This window comes from Gnatocerus cornutus, chromosome 5 (assembly GCF_029298725.1).
Source record: "Gnatocerus cornutus isolate USDA-ARS CGAHR chromosome 5, icGnaCorn1.1, whole genome shotgun sequence".
NCBI classification, from domain to species: Eukaryota; Metazoa; Arthropoda; class Insecta; order Coleoptera; family Tenebrionidae; genus Gnatocerus; species Gnatocerus cornutus.
Genome location: NC_142237.1, coordinates 6247178 through 6271883, shown reverse-complemented (window position 1 = coordinate 6271883; position 24706 = coordinate 6247178). Strand labels below are relative to the sequence as shown.

The following is a 24706-nucleotide window of genomic DNA, read 5'->3' as shown; positions in this document are numbered from 1 at the left end:
GAGCATCTGTCGCGTTCTTCGACAACAACTGTGTTGGTAACATCATGAACAGGTTTTCAACAGATTTGACGACGGTAGACGAAATCTTACCTTTTCTTCTGGCGCGTGGGTTCAAAGTAAGACTTCCTATCATCGAGTTTCAACTATTTAACATTTCCAGGCAATGTGTTTGCTAGTAGGCTCTACTATGGTCGTTGCTTTGGTGAACAAGCAATTTCTTATTCCAACAGCAGCTCTTTTTACTCTTATGGTACTCTGCAGACGCTACACCATCAAGACCAGTACAAGTTTAAAACGTTTGGATACGATAAGTAAAAGTCCAGTTGTTGGACACATTAGCGCCTCTCTGAGCGGGTTAACAACAATCAGAGCGCTCAAAGCTGAAGAGACCGTGAAGAACGATTTCGACCGCCACCAGAATGTGTACGCGTCCACTTCTTGCGCATTTCAGAGCACCAGTAAAGCCTTCATCTTTGTGCTAGACTCTCTTGCGGCGTTATTCAACACCATCATTATAACGAGATTTTTTGCAACTGGTAAATCAAACTGTTGTCGCAACTTAATCTAAATCTGCTTTTTCAGAAATGACCGCAGGAGATGTTGGTTTGGCCATCAGCAACGCGTTTTTGATAACCGGCGCCTTACACCTCACGGTCTCCGCTTGGACCGAGCTGGAAAACCAGATGACTTCCACTGAGCGGACGTTGGTGTACACGCAAATAAAAGAGGAAAATTCGGGGGGAATGGAAATTGAAAACTGGCCTAACAACGGAGAAATTGTTTTCGAAAAGGTTTCGTTAACTTACGATACACACAAGTCTGTTTTACACAATGTTAATTTGAGAATTGAATCTGGGGAGAGGATAGGCGTTGTTGGTCGAACCGGTGCTGGAAAAACTTCCCTCATTTCTTCACTTTTCCGCATGTATGACATTGAAGGAAAAATCATCATCGACGGTGTGGATATTAAAACTGTTTCGCCGACTTTTCTGAGATCGCATATCTCAATCATCCCTCAGGAGCCCTTCGTTTTTTCGGCGACCATCCGTGAGAATATTGACCCGTTACAACAGTTCTCTGATGAAGAAATTTGGAAAGCTGTCGAGAAGGTTGGTTTGATAAAACACATCAGTTCTCTTGATCTTCAAATTGGTACGCAGAGTGTCAATCTGAGTATTGGTCAAAAACAACTCTTGTGTACCGCTAGGGCAATTTTGCAGAAAAACAAGATTGTGGTGTTGGATGAGATCACAGCCAGCACGGATGCTGAAACTGAAAAGACGATTCATCAGGCAATTGAAGAAAACTTTTCGAGTTGTACAATTATAACTATCGCTCATAAGTTGCAGACTGTTCTTCGCAGTGATAGAATTGTTGTTTTAGATGGAGGGGTGGTTGTTGAATGTGATGCACCAGCAGTATTAATGACGGATGAAAGTAGTGTGTTTTGTAAGATGATTGTGAAAGCAGGGTTGTCTATAAATCGAAATAAATAATTCAAAGAATTGTTTATAAATCTTATTAAATTTACTAGGGCAAACTGATGTTCATCTCAATTAACACTTTTTCTTTCAATCGGCGTCAACATCTGATGAGAACGCAGTCGTCAAATTTAGAAAAATAAAGATGTCAACGAATTCTATTCTTTTATTCTGCAGAATCCAACAGATCGAATACAACAAAAATGGAATACCAAAAAATGCCATTACTAGCAATAACAAAGTAAATAACACAAAGGATAAATAACACATAAAAATCGATTTTTAACTAAGCACCTTCATGTAATTACGTCATTTATGAATTTTTTAGCAGAGCCGTAATCAATGATTCAACTCGATTTGTCGCTAAAATTACTTGAAATTATCAGTTATCCAACTAAAACAATTGTTTTACTACGAATTTCACTTGAAAATGTTTACAAAATTTTGACAATATGGAGCTAGAATACGTAGTAAAAGAACTACTGAATGGTGTGTGTGTTAAATCTTGATACTACACATCTTATCTTCAAATCTGTCGTTTTGTTTTAGGTAGTTTTCTCCGCACCGTGAAAATTATTGCGATTATTGTTTTTCAATACCGAATCGTGAAAACTTTAGTATGGATAACACTTCTAATTTACGTCGTAACTAACATAGCAGCAGTGTATTTCATGCTTTTTGTCTTCACAAGCTTACAAGAACGCCTAGGTTATTTGGCGTTTTTAATGGGAGATTGTTACGTAAGTAATATTTTGAAATAGTTTTTTGCTAATGTTTTATTGAACACAGCCGATGTTGGCTCTCGTCATCCTTCTCCACAAAAACAAACTAATATTAGAGATCAAAAATGAAATTCCTTTATGGGCCATGAATAACACTGGAAACGAAATAGCAGCTGAAATTCAATCAAAGGCAAAAAATTGACATTGTTCGTTTTGGTGACATTTTTCGTGTCGCTGTGCGCTGGTGCTCTGTACCTACCAAATCTGTCGCACGATGTGAAATTTTTCTTTATGTTACGACTTCTTCAGGATTACTATCCTTATCATTTTCGATTTTGGTCCTTTCTCTATAAAATGACCCATTTCTTTTTCGGATATGTAAATATAGTATACGCTTTACAAATTATGTACTTATCCCAACACTTGAGATACCAATGGATTCTCTTCAAGAAATTTTTAGAAAATTTAGGAAAATACAGTGATAAAGATGACGAAAAACAGTTATTTTACAACACGAAGTATCAGTTGAAAGTGAAGTCGAGATTACACTTTTGCATCATCAGAGGCCAACAAATCGTTGAGTAAGAAAATTTAGTTAATTACGATTCAAGTGAAATAATTGATTTTATTGTTAGCTTGTACCACGGTATAAGATCTTCTTATACCGTGGCTTGTACACAAATAAAGTGCCTGAATTACAAAGTTTAATAATGGCATTTTCAATTTGTGGTGGTCTGTTGGGAATCAGTGTTGCTCTAGTTATAGTATTAGTAAATTAACTCCATTTGAAAATATTTCAGTCAAAAACTTTAAAATTGTAGAGAATATTCGATCCGAACTATTATCCACGTCAAATTATAACAGGTCTAGCTGCAGCTTTGGCCTTTTCTGGCTTAATATACTACAGTCAAGCACTTGAAACCGAAGCAAGTAGGTAAGATAAAAAATATTCCTTCTAACTTTCATAATTACAGGCTGATACAAGTTTAACTTTTAAAGAAGTTAATTGGTACAATTTCGATCAAAACAATAAAGTTTTGTATTTGGTAATGATGACAGTTCTTATGAAGAAAAGAAGAGTTCAGTTTTCGAAAAATTACTCGATTAACTACAAGTTAGGACTTGCGGTGAGTTTCTGAATCAATGCGAAGAGTGGTAAAATGGGTGTTTATTGCAGATCGTTAGAGCAATGTATTCAATGTTAATGGTGTTTGTCCATACGAATTTGTCTTATTCTTATTAGCCTGATATTGTAACAATTTAAATGCAGCAATAGTTGAAAAAAAAGAAGAGTATGATTGTATTTTGACGAAAATGGTGGATGCGCCGGGACAAGTTTCAACGCTTACAAAAAAAAAACTACACCCAGGTTCTTCTATTGAATCTTTATTTTCTTTACACTTTATCCAAAGATATCTCCGAACATAGAAATTTCTTCAGCTTCTATTGGAACGTCTTGACATTTAGCATTCAAAATAATAAAATACAAGCTAAAATACTCATCTTTCTACATTTTTTAAACTGCCTGGTTGGGTTTCCTTTACTATTAAAAGACTTCGAATTTCAGTGACATTTCTATTGCAGCTTGGAAAATTATAGTTCTTGTCTCAGTGAAAGTATTAGTGACTGTACCAAACAAGAAAATGCAGCCACCCCATCTTCATTGTCAAAATGGCTGAGACGCTTCTTCGAGTGAACAAAAAAGCTGAAAAAGACTACAAGTAGATGGAACTACCACCAATTATTGCTCAGTGTGCGCTTAAAATCTAAGCGGATTAGACCTTTCGTCGATTTAAAAAATCTCAATTAATTTATTATTTTAAATGATTATATTGAATAATATGAAGGTAAAATGGTGAGATAACAAAGGATTTAAACAACATTGTTATTAAAAAAATGTTACACGCGGCTTCCCGTTTTATCACAAAAAAATGAACATTTTTATTTTCGTTGGATTAATATGTATAATCAGTTGATAACAGATTAGAGAATAACGACAAAAAACACGTCAATAGCTGATTAAAATAGTTTTGCAAAAAAATGATCTAAATTATCTCTTACTCATAAAGCTTATCAACTTTTTTTTAACTTAGTCTCCACCAAACGATGAGTTTTTTTAAACGCGTATAAAAACAGGAGTCCAGATTTCCAGCATAAGGCTTTCGGTTTCGTATTTTACTTCTAATATGCTGTTACAAAATTTTATTTTCACTAGGTACTTCATTGTATTTTTAAAAATTTGCATGGCTTTACACTTTTGGTCATATAATTTTTTACAATGTCAACCGTCAAATTTAAAATCAGGACATTAAAATTAACTAAATACATACTCCTAGAATGTACTTATATTAAAAAGCGAGTTTGAAGTTTATAGCACTAGTGCTGGAAAGGATAGATATGTCATTGTGTTTTGCATGAGTGGCTGGTTAAAACGCGAGTCTACGAGTGTTTTAAAGGCCATAAATACCATAAAGAAACTTTTCAAACGTGTGCCTTACAACATTTTATGTACGATTGTTCTCCATTTCTAAATTATTAAAAAATATATTTTGAAATCATCTGTCATCCAATGTCAAAATAAAACAATTTGACCACTGATTTGTCGTATCTAAGCAAAACGCGAGCATTAAAACTTTATTATACAGTGCACTAAACGCCTACCTTTTGAACGAAAATAAGTGCAAAAATGCCTATTTTCTAAATGATGGTAAGAGACTAATCCTATTTTTTTCAAACGTCATCAAAATTCACTATTTTTAGTCCTATTTAGACAGTAAAGTAAGAAATTTTATTATAAGTAATGAAAAGGGCTCGTTGACATGGAAACACTTTTAATGCCAAGGCAGAAAAAGTACTTTTCGTAGTGGTTACTATTTGAAACTTACATTTTGTATGGCACTTGAACGATCTTAACTTTGAAACTCTTTGAAACCAATATTTTTCACAATAAATGTCATCAATAACAACTACATGCATAGCTATCCATCTTTATAGTTCAATTTCGGTTTACTCATTGACGGTCGGTGAAGTGAATCTTTCGTAAAAACGTCAGAAAAGTGGCTTTTGCTGTCTCGTAATTTTGAAAATGCTTGGCTATGCTACGCTTCGCTTCGCTACTGCAATTTAATTGCTCGGCAAAAAGTACCACTTTTCTGCCGTATAAAAATATCTACCTTTTTTTTAGAAAATTTTCCTACGTTACGAAGCTATTAAGCATACGATTAACTTTATATTTAGTGTTTCCAATAAGCCAAGGAAGATAGATAAGATTTCAATTAGATAAGAAGATAATCCCAATTTTATATAAAGGTTTATGATAGATTGTTACTTGAAGTTCACTTAGAAACTACTACAAAATGTTGCTTGTCACGGTACTGTGCTTAAGCGTTTCTTCAGCCTTTGCAGTTCCATCAAACTTGGTAAAATCTAATTTAATTCCAGCAAAAGTGCAATTTTTTGAACGTATTATTTTAGGAACCTGCAAAAACTAGAAGTGCTCTTGGTAAGACACCCAATATTAAAGACTTTTAAAGATATAAAATATTAAAGACTTTTTAAAACACGTTGCTATTGCCAATATTTCCTCTAATTTCCTAAAAACTTTACAACGTGTATTACACATAGTTTAAATGTGTCGGTTTATTAAATAATCACTTGGTGTCTTAATAACTATTATCGATAGGTTCGAGAATTATTGGAGGGCAAGCTGCTTATGCTGGTCAGTTTCCATTTTTGGCCGCTTTGGACATTCACACAAGTGATGGCGTATATTTTTGTGGTGGTGCTCTTTTGAACACAAAATGGGTAGTCACTGCGGGACAATGTGTTGACGGGTAATATTAACAAAATGTCTAAAAGAAGTGTAAAACCATATAAAAACTATGCTTTATTGAAACTATTAAAGTACCGAAAGTATTAAATCGGAATTTGTGTTTCAGAGCTGTTTTGTTCAACATCCGGATAGGATCAAATTCTTTAGATGCTAATGATCCTAGTTTAGAAAAACTTAGTACTGAGACTTATGTGTTACATCCCGATTATGATCCAAATACTTTGGCTAATGATGTAGGACTCATCGAGTTCCGCGCTGCTATTACCTACACAGGTAAACTACAGCAATGGTAATGAAATAGTGACGATGTCTTTATTTCAGACTACATCAAACCCATCAATCTTCTACCATCTGTGAGTTTGTCTGATGGTTCTGCCCTTATAACCATGGGATGGGGTCAAACCAGCGATGGTAAAACTCTTACTAAACCAATGAATAAATTAACTTTCTTTAAATCGTAGACGATGGTTCTCTCCAAGACAAAGTTTACTTTGTTTCTGTTACAACTTTATCTAATTCGGAATGCAAGCTTTACTACGGTAACCAAATTCTTGATAGCATGGCATGTGCTGAAGGAAATTACAATGAAGGAACTTGTTACGTACGTTGATTTCAAAAACAAAAACGAACAGAAAAAAATATATTTTAGGGAGACATTGGAGGTCCTCTTATCATGTACGTAAGTCGAGGACAAACTATGCTTGTTGGAGTCTCCAGTTTCATAAGTCAAAATGGTTGTGAAAGCACCGATCCCTCGGGATATACCAGGATATTTGACAATGTTGACTGGATTAAGAACACTACCGGTTTTATATGAAAAAAATAAATCCTCAAAGTGAATAAAAGTTTAAAATGTCAAGTTTATTTTGATTGTACTAAGTAAATGATCTAAACCTGCTGGTAAGTTATGGTCATAATTCACTAGTGAGATAACTTGGTAACCAAATATTGCATTATATACACATAGAAAAAAAGAATTCGTTCAGTTATTCAATATTAAATTATGCTAGGCTGGCCACGTACATACTTACATAGTTTGTTTTCATTTTAAATTCTTGATGTGGATGTTTTTGTCATTATCAAGGTTTACAATTATTATTATTACCTTAATAACAATGACCACTAAGCTGCGTGATAACAATCAACATAAAATTCAAATTTATTTAAGGTAATTAGCTTGGTACTTGGTCCATTACTACCTATTATGCAATACACCATGAATAGAGTATTTTTTCCACCAGCCGTCATTATTTAATCCGTCAAAATTGAAGTTATGATGACGTAAAACATTCCATGAAATGTAAAAAAAGTCAGCAAATTAATTTATTTAGGATAAACATTAAAATTTGAATTTGGGCTTAATTATTCTACTTTAAACAGCATTCAATAAGTCCAAAATTTACAATAAAAGGTTTATCAACAACCCTTAATTTTCTAAAGTAAAACGCATATTAGCAAAACTCAACCAAACTGCTAGCATGACAAAAAGGATTTTGTCCTTTAACAATAAAAATAAAATAATAATTTATTATACAAGCGCCTAAAATGAATGTTTAACAAGCAGTCACTTTGGCTCTTGCGTTTTAATGACTGCGAGTTAAACATTGGTTAAAAATTGGTGGTTTTGTAGATTTCGAGCTTATCTTTGCGAATTCAAGCCAAAAAACGGCGAGAATCAGCGAGAAATAAGCGGAATTCTCTAAGAAATGCAATTCAGACAGTGTTTATTTCAAACTAGCTAAAAATTATCAAAAATTCATCCAAAAGTTGGATAAATCATGCAAGATTTCGAAGAAATTGCTTCTATTAAAGAGTCAAGATGCTTATAAAAAAGCGTATGAAAAGTTTCTTGGATGAAAAGAGCAGCAAGGCGTTATCATTAACCATGGTTTTAAAACAGCAAAATAAAACTTTTATTTAGCTTGTGGATTAAAATTTTTATACCGCTAGCGGATAAATCAAAGCTTTAGTGGTCTACTAACAGCAAAATAAACGTCTGTTTAAATGTCAAAATTGAATAAAAATAACTCTTAAGTGCACCCATGACAAAGCGACAACTAACTTTTCAGCGTTGAGGGTCTACTGTATATTGATTTTAGAAATTAAAATTTTGAACTATTTTCCCAAAGAAGTTTCATAGTGGAAGCTTGATTTATAAAGCAATTTGTTAATCCAGTTCTTGATATGAATTATTGAAAAGATATTGTCTTTATGTTATATCATTATTAGATAGTTAGAACTTTAAAAGTTAACTACAGTTTAACTATACGATAGCCCGCTTAAATAGAGCAGCTATTTATTAATTTGTTTCAGTATTACAAAAACTTGACCTCAGAACAAGCAAGAAAGGGTTCCGTTTAGAATTAATTGCTTCTGCACAGAAAACTACTTAAAACTGTTTTATCCGACGACCTTAATATAAAATTCAAAACTCGCATGACTTTCCATTAATGAAAAGAATTTGAAAATGTCAACTGAAATACATATAAGCGTAAACAGAAAGTTATTTTCTGGAAATTATCACTGAAGAAGTACTCAGGAAAATTAATTTCAGTTTCTCTTTCGATCGGGTAAATAAGTAAGGCGAGCCAAAAACATCCGTCCTGTTCCATGAAACCGAACCAACTTGGCCTGTCTGGCGTAGCCCAGACAAGCCATCAGCAATCAGGGGTGCAATTGCATCTTAATGTTTTATTACGGCTCAACCGCAGAAAGAAGAATTATAAAAACGTCACTCAAATCTTGGATGTCTGGTCTGGTCTGGGCTAGAGCAAGCAAGTGGAATCGCGGCTTTTAAGAAATTAAAATGATCTTTGATTAACATTATATCGCCGATTTTGTACGATCGGTTGATTCCTCCAGCGGCATTGGAAAGAATCAGGGTGGACACTCCTAGGAGTTTCATGATACGAACTGGAAGGACGCATTTCCACAGAGGATAACCTTCGAAGTAGTGGAAACGACCTTGCATACAGACAACGGGGATGGAGCCGATGTAGCCGAAGTGGAGTTTTCCATCATGGCCTTGAACTGTGCTGACGGGAAAGCCTGGAATTTCGGAGTACGGGATGGAGACGCTGTTGCGAAGAAGTGTTGTGATAGTCCCTTTGAATGTGTGAAGAAGAATTACTTGACTGACAATGTTTAAAAGTTACCTAGTCCTGTTCTGCAGAAGACGCCGATTTGCGGTTTAAGCTCCACTTTCGATTGCAAATAACTTGCAATTTCATTTACCTTGTCGTAAGAGTAACTGTAAGTCAAGAATTATAATTTGGTAATTTTGTAAAATGAACTTACGGATTTTCTTCACTTGTATCGCACATTGTTGATATAAAATTAAACTCTTTTATCGAAACATGATGATTAAGATGTATCTAATACCTTTGTATGCTTACGTGTAAAGTACATCATAATAGTGATGATACAAATAATTCATAATAACATAGTTACTGTTTCATAATACATAGCATAGTTACCATCTCATAATAGCACAGTTGCCATTAATCCATAATATTGTTACGAGAAGATTCTGGAAGCTTCGAGCGCCAGCGCTGGAACGTTCCTTCCGCTCTGCTCTAGAGCGAGCGGTTCGTGGAATAATTCTTATTCATACGCGGAACTCCCGAATATTCTCGCAGCGCTCCAGCATTAGGCTAGTAGTAGGGGAATATCTGTATATAGGGGAGTAGCGATAGGATTGTAGATAGTCTAGTATTTGGAAATCCTGAAAAGTGTTGTAATTGTGAAGTACGAGAGTGTTCATAGTGCACAATAAAATTGTTATTGTTACAAGCGAGACTTTTGATTTTTCGGCCAACGTGACAATATTCAACGTTTTTATGCAAACGAAAGCAACTCCAAAGACCAAAATTAAAGACATTCTGAAGATCTGCATTTATTTATATTAATTCTAACATAAAATATCTTGGAAAATGCTTTTCTCGCTGTTTTATCGCGTTCAAAACTTCCGTCAAAAATTGGAAATTTGCAGAACTGTTGAGTGGTAACATTGCCACCTTCGTCCATGTTTCGATAAAGCTTTGTATTTACTACGGATATTAAGTAATTCATAAAAAACTCGGACGTTAACAAGTAACGTCCTCGTTCTTTATGAATTACTTAATATCCTTCTCAAATAAATAGCTATAACTGAAATATCGTTTCTAGTTTAATGTAAATTATCTAATCTTAGTCATTGTAAATATAACAGCTAAAAGAAATACCTTGTTATCAAGGCAATTGAAGTGTTTGAGTATAGGTAAAAAAGGCTGAGATTTTCTCCAAAACTTCACTAAAGTGGTTGCGCAACTGACCGTGATTGAGATTTTGCTTATCTGTTTTATTTTTTTGGTTTGAAACAAATTACATTTATTTTGCCTGACATTGATCTGTGGTCTGCGGGGTGTAAAAAAATCTAAACAAACCCTGAATTATCAATATATCATAGTTTTAGTCCTCGGCAAAACAAAAATTTCTTATCTAACTCATATTACAATTATGATGTTTTTCAGATTGTTTACATATTTGCATTGTCGTGCGTCACAACTACTACACTAATCAACAAATTTTGAACGAAATTGTAGTGGAGCAGTGGAAAGTTATTTCTAAAATAGAATTGCTTCCCGATTCTCTATAATTACATCACAGAAAATTCGTAATTAAATAAGATTCCTAACGACCTATAGATGGGGTCATCAGAAAAACTGATGAAAATCCGAAACTCCTAAATTGGTACTTTGATTTTTTATTGAAATAAGTCATTATAAGTATGAGATCTTTGCTTTCTAATTACACAATAGAAGTTACATGACAAGGAATAACAAGTGATTTTTAGAAAAAAAAATGTTTTCTTACCTCTCGAAGGTTTTGTAAAAATTTTGATTTAAATACTTACCTTTGCGAGTTTTATAGGTCATTGGAAAGCTTATTGAATTGGCGATCTAAAACACTGTCGAGCAATTACATAATTTTGAGACCGTTTAAGAAAAACTGAAGTAAATAAATTTTGGTACAGTAGAACCCAAAAAAAAACATTTTTTAAGAATATCTCTGAATCCGGACCTGCTGGAGCAAAACGGTCCTCACATCCAGAATCAGCAGGTTATTAGGTTATTCCGGTACAATTTTTTCTCTTTGTTAATTACAGTGTTTTTCTTTTGGTTTTCTTCTTTCGTCAAATGCTTTTCACCATTTCTCAAAACTATTTCCCCCTTTTGTCACATTGACATTACATGGCAAATAGTTTCACTTTTTGTCAAAACCATTTCACCTTGTTTGAAATGCTTTTCCATCAATCTTACAAAACAAAAGTACAATTTTTTTAACTATTTTTATTGAAAAAAAAAACAAGAGGAAGAACAGCACAAGAGCAAGAAACACACACTTAGTTAAAAATTTCATTCCAGTAGACTATAAAATGTTACTTCTGGACCAGGGCATTTGGCGTGTTAAAAAACAGGACAGAATCCTACAAATTTAGCTGTTTGCTCAAAAGTCAACAACCAAAAAAGGCAAAAAACCTCTCAAACAGCATTAATTTTTATCCACTCCAAAAGTACCCAAATATCTGTAGACCACCAAAAATTGGGCTCACGAAAAAACGGGGTAGAATTCTACAAATTTAGTGTTTTTCCAAAAGTAAACAACCGAAAAAGATCTAAAAAACTTAGAAAATGCCTTGTTTTTAAACACCCCAAAATGGTTTTCTATTTCTGGACCAGGGCATTTGGCGTCTTAAAAAACAAGGCAGAATCCTACAAATTTAGCTGTTTTCTCAAAAGTCAACAACCAAAAAAAGGCAAAAAAAACCTCTCAAAAAGCATTAATTTTTATCCACCCCAAAAGTACCCAAATATCAGTAGACCACCAAAAATTGGGCACACGAAAAAACCGTTAAAATCTCCCAAAATCATGCAAAATTATCTCAAGAGCACTCTGAAAAACTTTCCAAATCCGTTGTTTTTAGACATTCCAAATGGCTTTGTATTTCTGGACCAGACCAATTGGCGCATGCAAAAAAAAGTAAAAACATTACCAAATCAAAGAGGTATATTTGGCGCCTTACAAAACAAGGCAGGATCCTAAAAATTTATGTTTTCCCAAAAGTTAACAACCGAAAAAGACATAATATCCTTCAAAAATCATAGTTTTTAATGTGAGCAAAAAATACTCTAAAGTTTCTTTTCTTGTAAATCAATAGTCCATCAGAAATTGGACATATGAGAAAACTGTTGTAAATCATCCAAAATCAAACCTCATTATGTTAAAAGCACCCAAAAAAAACCTTACCAGAATTCCTTGTTTTGAGTCACCCCAAAATGTATTTACTTCTAGACCAATACATTGGCGCATGCGAAAAATTCACCGGTCGGAATGGCGACTGGTAAAAATATTAGACAAATAAGAGCTCTTGTTTTTAAATACCTCAAAATGGATTTTATTTTCTGAACCAAGTATTACGCTTCCCATCTACGATTATGCACATTGTTAATATTAGTTAATAAAAATCTGCCATCTAGCAGAGAAAAAGAGAATAAAGTCTTCCTGTCTGCGACTCACAGATCGTTAAACCTAGCTTAATTGTCTATGGTGTGACTAAACATAAGGCCCTTTAAAATTTTTTGGAATTTTTTGATTCGTTTTGAAATTCAGGCGAAGCCCTCATGAGCGTCCACATAGTGGACTAGTGCGTAGCGCATGCGGAGCGAATTTTTTATTTTACAACTGTAAGACGATAAAAATGTGGTATTTATAATAATGATGATGACGTAACTGGGAGTCATTAATGTTGTAATTAAGAGCCCTTGGATTGGCTCAGTAACTTATGCGCACCCTCAGTAGGGGGAAACGACGCCAGAATGTGTGGCTTAAGGCTCTGTCCTACCCCGGCCGAAGTGCATAGGAAATAGCGCAAAACGCCATTACTTTTTACGGCCACAAATTAAGAGTTGGAGTTTTGATTTTTTTTGTACGTGTAGATAACATCGAAATGTACCCGGGAAACTCTTTGATTTTTAAAAATTCCTTATAAATTTATTTAAAAAAAATAAAAACTGAAAAAACGCCATGTCGTTTTACGGGCGCAGTTTTAGGAATTTTTGCTTGAACTACGACTCGATAGATGAGGAATTTGATTCTACATCCGGGAAACTCCTTGATATTTTCCCCACATAAATAGTTTCTTTAGAAAAAAATAAAATGTAATGTAAAAATTATTCTCAATTTTCTAAAAGTCGGCAACCAACACTTCAATGTTCCCATGATTTACAGCCCCTCACAACAGGGGGTCTCTAATCCTAATCACGGTGCGACAACTACAGCTCGACCGACCGGCGATTGACCATTGGGACCCCAAATTTATACCTATTTCCTACCAAGAATTGAAGACTGCCGCATCTGAATATAATAACGTTTTAACCCTCATGCAAGATTTCTAAAAATAAATTTTAATACATTTTGTCGACATTTTAATAATTAGATTAACAATTGCAAGAGATTTTTAATCGTTAATCTAACTAAAAAGTCACTGTTCAAAACCTTTATTTTTCTCAGTTGTGTGGTATTTTGAGTTTAGATTTAGTGCAATCAAACTCATCTTTATTGACAATAAATTCGCTTTTGACTCTTGAAGCAAACCGCAATTAACAACAACCTGCATTACAACATTGCATTTAAACAGTCTATTGTATATGGGACAACGGATTAATTTCATTTCATAAACATTGATTGTTATGCATTTTATTGCAACTTTGACCATTTGGTCCATTGCCGCAAGCAGGGTGGAATGTTAGCTCTATATTGTTACTTCTGTGTTTTGGCAATTTCCCCAACTTTGTTAAAATAATTACCCAAAACATGATTTTACATTTTCAATGATTTGACATATCTCAAATTGTGCTACTTTAGCAACTTTTTAAACTTTTCCAAAATGATGAAAACATTCATTGATGTGGACATTTGTTCTCAACTTTTGAAATATTTAGTTATGTGAAGATATGTTATTTTTTAATTTTTCGTGATGCTTATAAAATGTATAGTTTTTTGACGTCCACGTATAAAAAGTAAAAACAAATTAGTGTTAAAGTTTAATACACCAGTATTACTTAGAATCCTTCTAGATCGATGGATACCTTTCATAATTTTGAAACTCACGTTAATTATAAGTAGCTGATGGCAAAAGTACAACTACACAATTTTACTAGCTATTTGTGTATTAAAAGCGTGAAAATTTACATTGCCGATTGAAAGAGACAAAAAAACCTCTCGAAAACGGCAATTTGAATTTGCGCTCGAAATACACACAATATTTTTTCTACAATCTTAAATTTTTTTTTATTAAAAACAACTTCTACATCTAATTTTTAAATTTTTAAGACCCAACCGCACACTACCTTCTATGTTGCCATGGAAAAAATACCTATGGCATAAGCGATTTATCGAAAAAAAAATCGTGATCGAGTGTTTTTTCAATTTTATAAAAAAAATTGTAGCTCTAGAACATATGTATTCTTTACCTACCTGTAATATTTTGTGTTATTCGTAAGTAGCCAAATATCCGTTTTAAAATTTGATAGAATTGAATTTATTAAATACCCGCGGATGTGTTGAAACACAAGAAATGACAAGATGAACTAATATCTAAATCTAATTTATTTAAATTTATTATCAATTAAAACACTGCGTGACAAAATTTTTTAGCCAAAAAACTGTTATGTTCTATAGGTAGCCCACCTTTTGATAAAACATATGCCGTTAAGCGCAAGTCACCACCAAATTTTATATTTAATTTTAAAAGTAAAATTTTATGACTTTGTAAGTTTTAAATATTTTTGTTTCCAAAATAAATGTGTTTACATTATCAAATAGAATCAATTTCAAATTACTGTAATAAAATCGAACGTTGTAATAAATAGTAAAAAAATCGTATCAAAGTTGGCGGCTAAACAAGTTATGATTTGCCTATAATTTTTTGAAATTTTAGTATTTTATATGTATTTTAAATATTGATAACCATTCCATAACAATAAAATCATAAGTAAAATAGAAAAAGAATCTCTTTTCTATGTTTTTTTTAACTACATACTTATGTTAAAAATTGACGTAACAAAAAAAACGTGATGGTTATTAGGTAAGAATGTTCTTTTGGTATGTACTTTGTTTACATTACATAACACATTCAAAATTAATTTAATTTGTTGAACAGTGTAATTTTGAAAATAAAATTATGATGGTACACATTTTTTACTTGAAATATAAAGTTTATTAGATGATGCCCCATCATTTATTATTTCTCTTTATTATTCATTTATTATTTTCGAGGGACATAATATTTCGAAATCGGGAAAACGTTCGAAACAAACTCCAAAGCAAGGCAAATTCATCTGCCTGGTTTATTGCTGAACTGTTGTAGAAAATATGCTAATTTTACAGACGATTTTCACCCTTATGGATGATTGGCATGTGTCAAATGGTTAGTATGTTGGGTTGCATATTTTTCAAAACACGAATTTTAGTTGAGGGGTAGAACAGCCTTAAGTGAGTAAGGAATTGGGCGGTGAAAGAGAAGGTCGCCAAGAGGTGAGGAATTGACCGTAGGAGGAGAAGGTGGAAATTGAGTGTAGTGCGCGGTGCGGGGCCTGGATGGTTTACTTCCAGAAGGCCTGGATGGCTGACTTCCAGGTAGCGTGCTGGATGGTTAATTTCCAGTACGCGGGTGGGTACGGTAATGGTTGACTTTGCCGTACTCGAAGAAAGAAAAAGATGTCAAGATGTCACCAGGGTCGGAGTGAGAACATGGGTGTCCTTCAGCTGCAGAAAAAGGGGTCAATGCCAGTAATCCGAGCCGCTATCCAGCGATGGGGCAGGGGGCGGAGCTCCCCCGGTAAGTTATTTCATTAATAAATGATTAAGGCCGATAAGGCAGGTGGCAATATGTTTTGTTGCGAGAATTCCGTGACTTCCCAGTCGAGCCAAGCCCGGACCTGACTAAATAAGGGTGTTCCGGAAGGGGTGAGTCAAGTAGCATTGTGTTGGTAGTTAGAAGTACCCTTTCAAGGAAAGAAAATGAGTACAACCCTGTAATGAGGGTTGGTTTCGTAAATTCAGCATTTAAGTGTAAAAAAATCGAATTTCACAACTAGAAATTTTTATTTTAGAATATATTCTATCGCTATGAAAAAGATTTTGCGCTTTATCAAGATTTGAACACGCAACAAATGAGCGCACATGTTTAAAGTGCGACGCTTAAACTTCTGGGCTAACACGGTTCTGTTTTATCAGCACGCCTATAATGGATTTTATACAAACGGTTTCGGATTGAATGTATTACGTTTATGCTAATTTTCTTATTAATTAAAAAAATTAAATTTTTTCTGTACTTTGCATTATCACATTATTCAACTTATTTACCTACGTATCGTAAGTTTCGGATATCAGAAGGGGAAGTAAGAAAAATTTTAAAAGAGAATTTAGGTTGTTTTTGTTATATCACAATTAAATTTTGTTACAATATAGGTAGTATAGTATAAAAAGTTAGAGACAAAATTTTAAACCACGGCCATTTAAACATTCACATTTCATGTGCATCAAAAGTTCAGTCTGCTCTGGATTGCCACTTTCCAGCCATTTCAAAATTTCGCTTACACTTTCGGAAAGATTCTTTCAAATCCGCCAAAGTTTTACAGCATTCCTTCACAAACATCTTTATGCTGTCTCAAGATTTCAACAAACATCCACAACTATTTTGAGAATTGATGTGAATTCAAATTGGAGCAAACGAAATAAGAATATTTCTGTATATTTGGCGTGACACTTTTAATTATGTATTATTATAATAAGTGAAATAACTGATAAATAAAATAATTGACTAGTTCTTTGAAATTTGTCAGATTAGTGACATCTGAAAACTCTAACCTTAAAAATGGCATGGTTACACTAGGAAAACAGTGGAACTAAAACGTTGGTTTCACAGTCGAAAAGTTACTAAAGTCACGTGAGTTAGTTCCGTATAATGAAAATACATACATATACACCATATTTCAACTGAATCTGTGGTCCAAAGTCTAACACACGATCAAATTTTGGGACTGTACGTCAAATTTATGTATTCGATTGTACAGTGCAAGGGTATTTTTACGATTGCATGTTGGTATGGATATTGTTGACACTGACAGCAAATCTACAGCTGACAGCTGTCAAAGCTCTCAAAGCTAGTGGTCAAAACAATGAGTGTTTGCAACTTTCTATGAACTTAACCAGTCAGTCAGTAAAGTGGTATTGTTTTTCGTTTCATTGTGCTTAAAATTTAAGGATTTGATCCTTATTCCAGAATAAAATCATTAACAAAGTGGAGGCTTTTTTAATTTTAATAATGTGGGTATAATTGTGCTGCTTTTTAGAATCATTAACACTCACAAATAAAAAGATGCAGTTTAGTACAAACAAGTAAGGTTGTATCCAAGTAAGGAGTTCCCCCCATCTTTTGTTTTGAATCAATCATGGTCCACACAGTTCTAGCAGGTTCGATCATCGTAACCAGGATGGTTTTGTGTACTTAGAAAGTCGTTCCTCGCAGCTATAGTGTCCACTGTCTCATTTTGGTTTCCATCTAGCCAATTGAAATCACTTGTCGTGCAGTTTCCCCACCTTGTTTAAGTAGAAAACTAAATAAAATGAACTATGTTACCAATCATTTCAAGGGAAATGTCCTAATGCAAACTTGTACTTACCATGATTGTGTTTTTCTTTAAATGTCCAAGAAAAATGCATAGCAGAACACAAGTTGTCAGTTCATGCAAGTCCGGACTAAGGGGGGGGCTAAGGGTGCTGTAGCACCGGGCCCCACTTTCCCAGGGGCCCCTTGCCACGTAAAAATTTGCTATAGAAATTGAAAAAATACAAATCAAGTACGTACGGATTTCTTTGCATAATTTTATCGATGGGCCCCCTTTTACGATTTAGCCCCGGGCCTCAACTTGAGTTCATGACTTGTTAGGTTAAGATCTTAGATGAAGGAGTAAATAGATAGCCCACTCTATAGTAAATTTTTGGAAATGACGCGCGGAGGCGACATCTATAAAAAAGTCACAGAAGTTTTACTTATTCCCGAAGACACAAACCAGCTACCTTAGCTAAGACACGAACCACTGTGGGCATTTTTTCACTGGTTGTAATAATTTAATTTCAATTGAAAACCCTATTTCAATGTAACATATTTATTATACAATTCACGACCTGCTGTATATTTACGACCTGTGCATTCGAGTAGTTCCACTGTTTCTCCGCATATGCTTTGGAAAGCGCCGCTGCTCGGGCACTTTTGGGAACATTTTACCATATTGGGTTTATTACCAACATTGTTTTTGACATTTCAAATTTTAAGTTTGAATTTTCAAATTATTACACGTTGTTTGTTGCTTTTTCAAATTTTCTTTGTGTGCTCTGTTTACGATCGTTACATTGTTCTAAGTTAGTGTTTTTTGTAGCTATCAAAAGTCAAAAATCTTATTAACCCCAAAATCCAATTTGTCAACAATGTCAAAAGCGCCCGAGCAGCAGCGCCCTCCTCGGCAAAAAAATGCGTTTTCTCGGAAACATTCTTGATTCGGGGAAATGAGATTTTGCACAGGCCGTAGATATACAGCAGGTCGTGATACAATTATACATAGAGACATAAATAACAATAAATACCCAACATATAAATACACATTACAACAATTCATAAGCATACCTATTTTTTTGTAGCGACGTTGAAAATGTATGTTTCAATGACGATTGCAGAAGCAAAATTTCACAAGAGTGTCCCCAAACATTGATGTTTAAGATGTTGGAATGTTGTCACTTAAAAAGAGCTGAATTTTCAATATTCCACATACTCTTCATAAAGGTTTCTTGAATTGTGTTGAACTCTTAATTCTGGTTGTTGCATCTTTTCTATTGTATCTAAAATACAATTATTTGTAATATTAACTAAAGTTTTACAATGTTAAATTTACCAAATAATTTTTCTGAAGTGTTGCAAGTTGGTGCATCTCTGGTAAAAAATGAGAATAGCTGGTCTCTTTATTAGACTCCAGTGTAAATAATTCTACAAATTAATAAATAAATGAAATATGTATATACATTTTAGATTAATAATACTCACCGATCTTGGCTTGGTATTAAATATGGTCATTCCTGAACTAATTATTAAATAAATTCAGTTCTATTGAAACAACAAAACAAGATGACCAGTGGAACCTTAACCGTTCTTATAAACTTCAACACTACAACTGAAGAAAACTCGAGAAAAAACTAAAAACTTAAAATTCAACACAACACATGTTAAAACTTTCCGTTGAACAAAACATAAACATTGTATTTGTTTCTCTTTTTGAATTATATGCATCCTCCTCAATTAAGGTAAATTAGAAATCTGTATTCTTTCATCATCAAAATTGCAAAACTTATGTGACTTAAACACAGAGTCCGCCACCGTCGATCAATCTCCACAAGGTACTCCTTGTTAAGAACCTATACCTCCGTGCAAATTTTAGTGGCGGAAGGTGTATGTGAGCGCGCAGTGTATGTATACTTTAGGGTAATTAGCGGCCGTTGGCAATACGTTTAAACTGGGGGTGGAGTGGGGCACTGTCAAAATAAATTTGTTTACTATAACCTGAAAAGTTTTTAATTTTATGTAATTTCACGTAGACTTCGCGTATTCACTCTGATAAGTTGGTTCAAAAACAATCCACGGTAGAGCCATTCCACATCCCGAGTTTAACTACAAGTAGAAAAAATACAGTCAAGGCAAGTGCGCCTAAAGAAAAGCATTATTTTTCATTTATTGTTGTACTGAACACATCATCTATTGACACTGGCGATGTCTTTTACAAAAACGAGGACTGTTTTTTGAAATTACGACCAAGGTACTGCTGGTACTATCTTCATTACGAACAACGAACTAGAAGAACTTGCTGATGATGATAACCATTTCGTATATCGAGCTACTTTACACTTTCTAGATTTAACAAAAAACTATGCAACTATTCAAGTTTTTGTCAAAATTCAGAACTTCCTAATTTGTATTAACAGGCATTATCACATTTCAAACTGTTCATTGTAAACAATAGCATCACTACATTTGTATCCTTAATAAATGTCTCGTCTACCTAATTTGTTGTGAAGTTAAAGTCCTAAACTTTTAATCACAATGGAATAAAACGCAATACCACTTTATTTGTAATGCAATTCATCGAAAATTGATAAACTTCATCGTTGTTATTATTTCTGTCAAGTGTCTGTCATCTGATGACAAGATGATGACAAACACCAGTGCCAACATACAGTCGTAAAACTACCCTTTCACAGTACAACCCAATACATAAATTCTGTCAAATTTCGTGTACAGTCCCAAAATTTGGACGAATAATGACCTTGAAATGTGGTATTCAAAATATATGAGGCTTACTAACTAAAATTGATTTTCTTATTTTGTGATATTAAAAAGGTACAGATTTTCTTATCTTACTTTGTTGTAATTAAGAGAATTGTTTATATTTAGTTATAATTTTCATTGAACATATAAATAATAATAGTTTGGTTTTTTTTCAACTTATTTTCTTACCATATCAAATATTATGTACCAACTAACATAAAGTCGTAAGTCCCGGTTTAATGAAATATTAAAAAATACACAAGTAGAAATGTATAATTTAATCAAAGATTAAGGGCAAAAAAATGAGATTATTTTCCATTACAATTTACAGATTCTCAAACTACCTTAAAATCAGCGAAATGCACATAAAATAAAACAGGGTACATAACTAACAGAGAGAATGATTTTAACATTCATAGCTATCCTCTACAATTGTTTCTATGTTTGGTTCATCTTGCAGTGTTTTTTTCTCAAAATTTTCTAAATACCTGATGCTAACTTTACGATCATCAGAGAGATGAAGACCAATTAAAATTTTCTTTAAACCCTTTCTTTCATTTCCTTCAAATTCAAATGCTTCATAGTATTTTTTCCGTAGACACTGTTTTAGGGCCTTCTTTGCAGAATCTTGTTTATGCCGCTTTAGTTCAATTATAATTACTGCACATTTTGAAATAATAATTAAATCAAGCTTGGGTGAGCATCCCTTTTTGATTGCAAATTCTGAAAAGCAATCCAACTTCCCACAACTAGAAATTAACATCCAAAGGTCACAGTGAAAGTGAAAATGAGCTTTTGGTAATTCTCGGTCGGTATACAAATTTTCCACAGATTTTTTAAACGCAACATATTTCATAGGTTCATGCTTCTCTCCACTTCCTAAAGACATTAATGCATTCACAAATGACTCTTGTTGTTCTACAGTAAACAGGTTAGTTTTAAATTTTACCAAAGCCTCCTGAAGTTTGTCTGTAAATACTTGTTTCAATTCTAGATTCGGAATTTGTAATGTCCAATTCCCATCATTCTTGTCAATAACGTTAAAGTACCCACATTGTGTGAGAAACTGAAGAGCTAAGTCTACCTGCACTAGTTCGATACAATTCAAAATTGATTCACGTAATGATTTCAGATTATAAATATCGTTCAACTCTATAGTTTTTGTTTTGATGGAAATTTTCTCATTGTCTCTAACGGCAGGAAACACCTTCTCTCGCATTTTTTCGAATTTAAATAGTTGGCAGATATATTTGGTTCCAACCGATTCAATCCAATAACTTTTTCGTACGAGATTCGGTAAATAATTGGTAATAGACACAGGATTAGAAATAGTTGTATCTTTGTCTCCCACTACAGTGTAATTGTTGTACCAAAGAGTAATTTCATCAAGAGCTTTTTCTCTTTGACTTCCTTCTTTGACACAGTTGTTAACTAAAGCGTTTACTTCTTCTCTGGTAAATCCAAAGAATTTATAATAATCATAATCCTTGTCCAAGAATGTTCTACGTTGCACATTGTTAGCTCCAAATGAAATACCGCCTGATGCAGTGACAGAAAAAATTATTACTCGTTGAACAAATTGTGCTGATATCTCATCTTTACATAAAAGACGCATTAGTTCTCGTATGAAAAACATAATCTGTAGGTCTGATGAGTTTTCACTAAATAACATATTCATATAAGGTGCGTCATACTCGTCAATCAATATAATAATGTTCTTATGGGTTTGTTTTGTTTGATAGTGGACCGACAAAACCTCGATCAAATATTTAAAAGCCACCATTATGTATAGTTCTGCTGTGTTACGATCTATTGCCTTGTTCCAATGATCATCATCATCGGCATATTTCAAATAGCGCAAGAAACGTTCAATATCCAGTCTTCCCATATTGTTACTTGACCAGCTGAATTTTTCACCATCTTCGTGAATTAAACATGTTTTATATTTTTTAAACTGCTTCATTATCATATCTCTAAGACTCTCCAAAAATTCGCTATATGACGTTACTGTTAATTGTGCAAAATCAAGAAAAATTACTGGATGCTGTCCGCAATGATTGCGAAAAATTCTTTTACTTTCACAATCATGATTCTCTATGCATTCTTCAGTGCATTTGTAAATTCTGAGATCCTGGAAAAGTTTATATTTCTCCAACTTTTGTTGTTCACTGCTGACAATTTCAAAAAACTTCTCCAGCATTTTGCAAGCCATAGTCTTGCCAAATCTGGGCGGCGCAGTGAGAAGTATTCTACGTGCATCCTTCATAACGCATTTAATAAACATAGACTTGTCCACAAAAGTCGATGTCCAACGAAGAACTTCAAAAACCAAGTCAGGATCCTGAAAAGACATAACAAATTGTAATTTCCATGAATTCGTATTTGACCATAAAACAAATTGTACATTTGTTCGAAGCAAGTTACTTACGTCTTCACTTTCATTTGAGCCTCCGGAAGTGTCCAAAGATGTTACATCATCCAGTAAATTTAATCCAAGTAATTCCTATAACAAAAGTGTAATACCATGTTACCGTGTGATACAATAATATGTCTGGTCTTACTTGGTCTGAATAGACAGGTTTACTTTCGACTTTTTTGCGCTTTGATGAGGATGAGGAGCCCTCCATCAGATCTACCTGAAAAAAATTTTATATTCAACGAATTTTTTTATCTGTAATCTGTATGAGTAAAAAAATATTAACAAAGTTCCGTTCAAAATGATTTAAAAAGATTCAAAATAAATTTTTTACAATAAATAAAAAAATGACCAATACTAAAGAGAACAAAATTGTAGCAGAATATTATACACCATTAAAAACAAGACAACCATCTGAACTCCAACAATTTAAAAACAGTTACAAATCTTTTACCCAAGATAAAAAAATAAATATACCAAAAAATATCAATGAAGTAACTCAAATGAGAAATCGACTGTAAATAAAAAACTAACAAAGACAGAATTTTGCAAATCTAAAAATATTTCTAGAAATTCCCTAAATATGGGACTAAATTCAGTTGGAATTAAGATTGCATGTAAAACGAGAACAAATGAGAACAAACGGGAACAATCCGGGACAAAAGAGAACAAATCGGAACAATTGGGAACAAAAGAGAGAAAAAATAAAATAAAAAATAAAAAAATATTCGATAATGTAGAACATAAAGCAGGTAGTCGTAAAAATATAAGTTTAGATGAAGAAGCACATAAATTAATTAGTAAATCTTTAGAAACTTTTCAATCATAAATGGACAAACTAGTTTCATACATTCCCAACGATGAGAAAGAAAAATGGAAAAAAGATTTAAAACCTATTATTACTGAAATAGACAGATTAGAAGATGGAGCAAAAATGGTCGGTTGCAAACAAGAAGAAGTAGATAAATATATTGCAAGAAAAACAGCTAATTTATTCCTTGAACAATTAATTATGACAGACTGTGAACTAGAATCCGCTAATAATAAAATCGATGAATTGGAATATAAATTAGACAACTACAATAATTATGATCCTAAGAAATTAGCAGAATTAAGAAACAAAACAGTAGTAATACCATCAAACATCGATGATGTAAAGAAAAGAACTCTCAAAATATTTGAAAGACATACTTAAAATATGAGAGCAATAAATGAAAAAACTCAAAAATTGTAAATTAAATGGAAAGTACTGTATTCAAGAATTTAAATATATTCAATGAAGAATATCCAAAATTCAGAAAAAAGTTTTCAAGTCTTATTCAACAAGTTAATATATTAAAAATTATTATTTTTATTCTTACGTTTATTATCGTAATTGTTATTATTGTTTTCTTAATTTATTACTTCAACGCTAATAAAAAATAGTTCAACAGTGTCCATGAACGTACCTATGATGATACTAATACGTGTCCATAAGCTAATGTATCTGTAGAATTAGGTAAAAGATATCTTTTATCATCTTTCCAACTTAGAGACTTTTTCTTTACTTCTTCAGTAAAAATATCATGTTTATGACTCCTAATCACTCTCTGTCTATGGAAGTATTCAGTTTGATTGAATAAGCAATTTTTGTAATCTTCAAAACTTATTTCTTTCTTCAATACTGCTTTCTTGATACCTTTTAATTTTTTTGAAACACACGTTTCAGTTCTGTAACTGTACATTTTTGACCTTAAACCTATGTATTCTAATATCTTAATACCATTCAATTCATCTTTGAATTTCCCCAATACTTTCTTATTTTTATCAGAATATAATGGATGGTCCTTTGGATAATCA

General features: G+C 33.2%; 3 protein-coding genes and 2 long non-coding RNA genes across 5 annotated transcripts; 2 read left to right on the top strand and 3 right to left on the bottom strand.

The window, feature by feature from the left end:
- The first annotated feature begins 25 nt into the window (after positions 1 to 25).
- LOC148173921 (ATP-binding cassette subfamily C member 4-like) lies at positions 26 to 1760 on the top strand. The gene is made up of 3 exons (XM_088037246.1): positions 26 to 116; positions 177 to 536; positions 583 to 1760. Exons 2-3 carry the CDS (start codon positions 188 to 190, stop codon positions 1494 to 1496), a joined length of 1263 nt encoding a protein of 420 aa, XP_087893372.1. The 5' UTR covers positions 26 to 116; positions 177 to 187; the 3' UTR covers positions 1497 to 1760.
- A 3764-nt stretch (positions 1761 to 5524) lies between these two features.
- LOC148173920 (brachyurin-like) lies at positions 5525 to 6894 on the top strand. Its single transcript, XM_088037247.1, has 7 exons — positions 5525 to 5622; positions 5678 to 5705; positions 5886 to 6036; positions 6142 to 6308; positions 6357 to 6446; positions 6497 to 6636; positions 6685 to 6894. Exons 1-7 carry the CDS (start codon positions 5560 to 5562, stop codon positions 6850 to 6852), a joined length of 807 nt encoding a protein of 268 aa, XP_087893373.1. The 5' UTR covers positions 5525 to 5559; the 3' UTR covers positions 6853 to 6894.
- Positions 6895 to 17376: 10482 nt separating this feature from the next.
- On the bottom strand, positions 17377 to 18156 carry LOC148173919 (uncharacterized). The gene is made up of 2 exons (XR_015770131.1): positions 17762 to 18156; positions 17377 to 17695 (listed from the first exon to the last, which is right to left on the bottom strand). It is a non-coding gene; the product is annotated as an uncharacterized LOC148173919 (long non-coding RNA).
- Positions 18157 to 18277: 121 nt separating this feature from the next.
- Positions 18278 to 20456, bottom strand: LOC148173918 (uncharacterized). The gene is made up of 3 exons (XR_015770129.1): positions 19177 to 20456; positions 19028 to 19119; positions 18278 to 18974 (listed from the first exon to the last, which is right to left on the bottom strand). It is a non-coding gene; the product is annotated as an uncharacterized LOC148173918 (long non-coding RNA).
- Positions 20457 to 20714: 258 nt separating this feature from the next.
- LOC148173917 (uncharacterized) lies at positions 20715 to 23087 on the bottom strand. Its single transcript, XM_088036648.1, has 3 exons — positions 23013 to 23087; positions 22880 to 22954; positions 20715 to 22792 (listed from the first exon to the last, which is right to left on the bottom strand). Exons 1-3 carry the CDS (start codon positions 23076 to 23078, stop codon positions 20858 to 20860), a joined length of 2076 nt encoding a protein of 691 aa, XP_087892774.1. The 5' UTR covers positions 23079 to 23087; the 3' UTR covers positions 20715 to 20857.
- Between the last annotated feature and the right edge of the window lie 1619 nt (positions 23088 to 24706).

What these genes read in the sequence shown, in the direction of transcription:
- LOC148173920 (XM_088037247.1), top strand. Translation starts at nt 5,560, where the DNA reads ATGTTGCTTGTCACGGTACTGTGCTTAAGCGTTTCTTCAGCCTTTGCA. An exon ending in AAAAACTAGAAGTGCTCTTG is followed by an intron (nt 5,706 to 5,885) that starts GTAAGACACCCA and finishes TATTATCGATAG; the next exon opens with GTTCGAGAATTATTGGAGGG. An exon ending in ACAATGAAGGAACTTGTTAC is followed by an intron (nt 6,637 to 6,684) that starts GTACGTTGATTT and finishes AATATATTTTAG; the next exon opens with GGAGACATTGGAGGTCCTCT.
- LOC148173921 (XM_088037246.1), top strand. Translation starts at nt 188, where the DNA reads ATGGTCGTTGCTTTGGTGAACAAGCAATTTCTTATTCCAACAGCAGCT. An exon ending in AACGAGATTTTTTGCAACTG is followed by an intron (nt 537 to 582) that starts GTAAATCAAACT and finishes CTGCTTTTTCAG; the next exon opens with AAATGACCGCAGGAGATGTT.
- LOC148173917 (XM_088036648.1), bottom strand. Translation starts at nt 23,078, where the DNA reads ATGGAGGGCTCCTCATCCTCATCAAAGCGCAAAAAAGTCGAAAGTAAA. An exon ending in AACCTGTCTATTCAGACCAA is followed by an intron (nt 22,955 to 23,012) that starts GTAAGACCAGAC and finishes CTTTTGTTATAG; the next exon opens with GAATTACTTGGATTAAATTT. An exon ending in GCTCAAATGAAAGTGAAGAC is followed by an intron (nt 22,793 to 22,879) that starts GTAAGTAACTTG and finishes ATGTCTTTTCAG; the next exon opens with GATCCTGACTTGGTTTTTGA.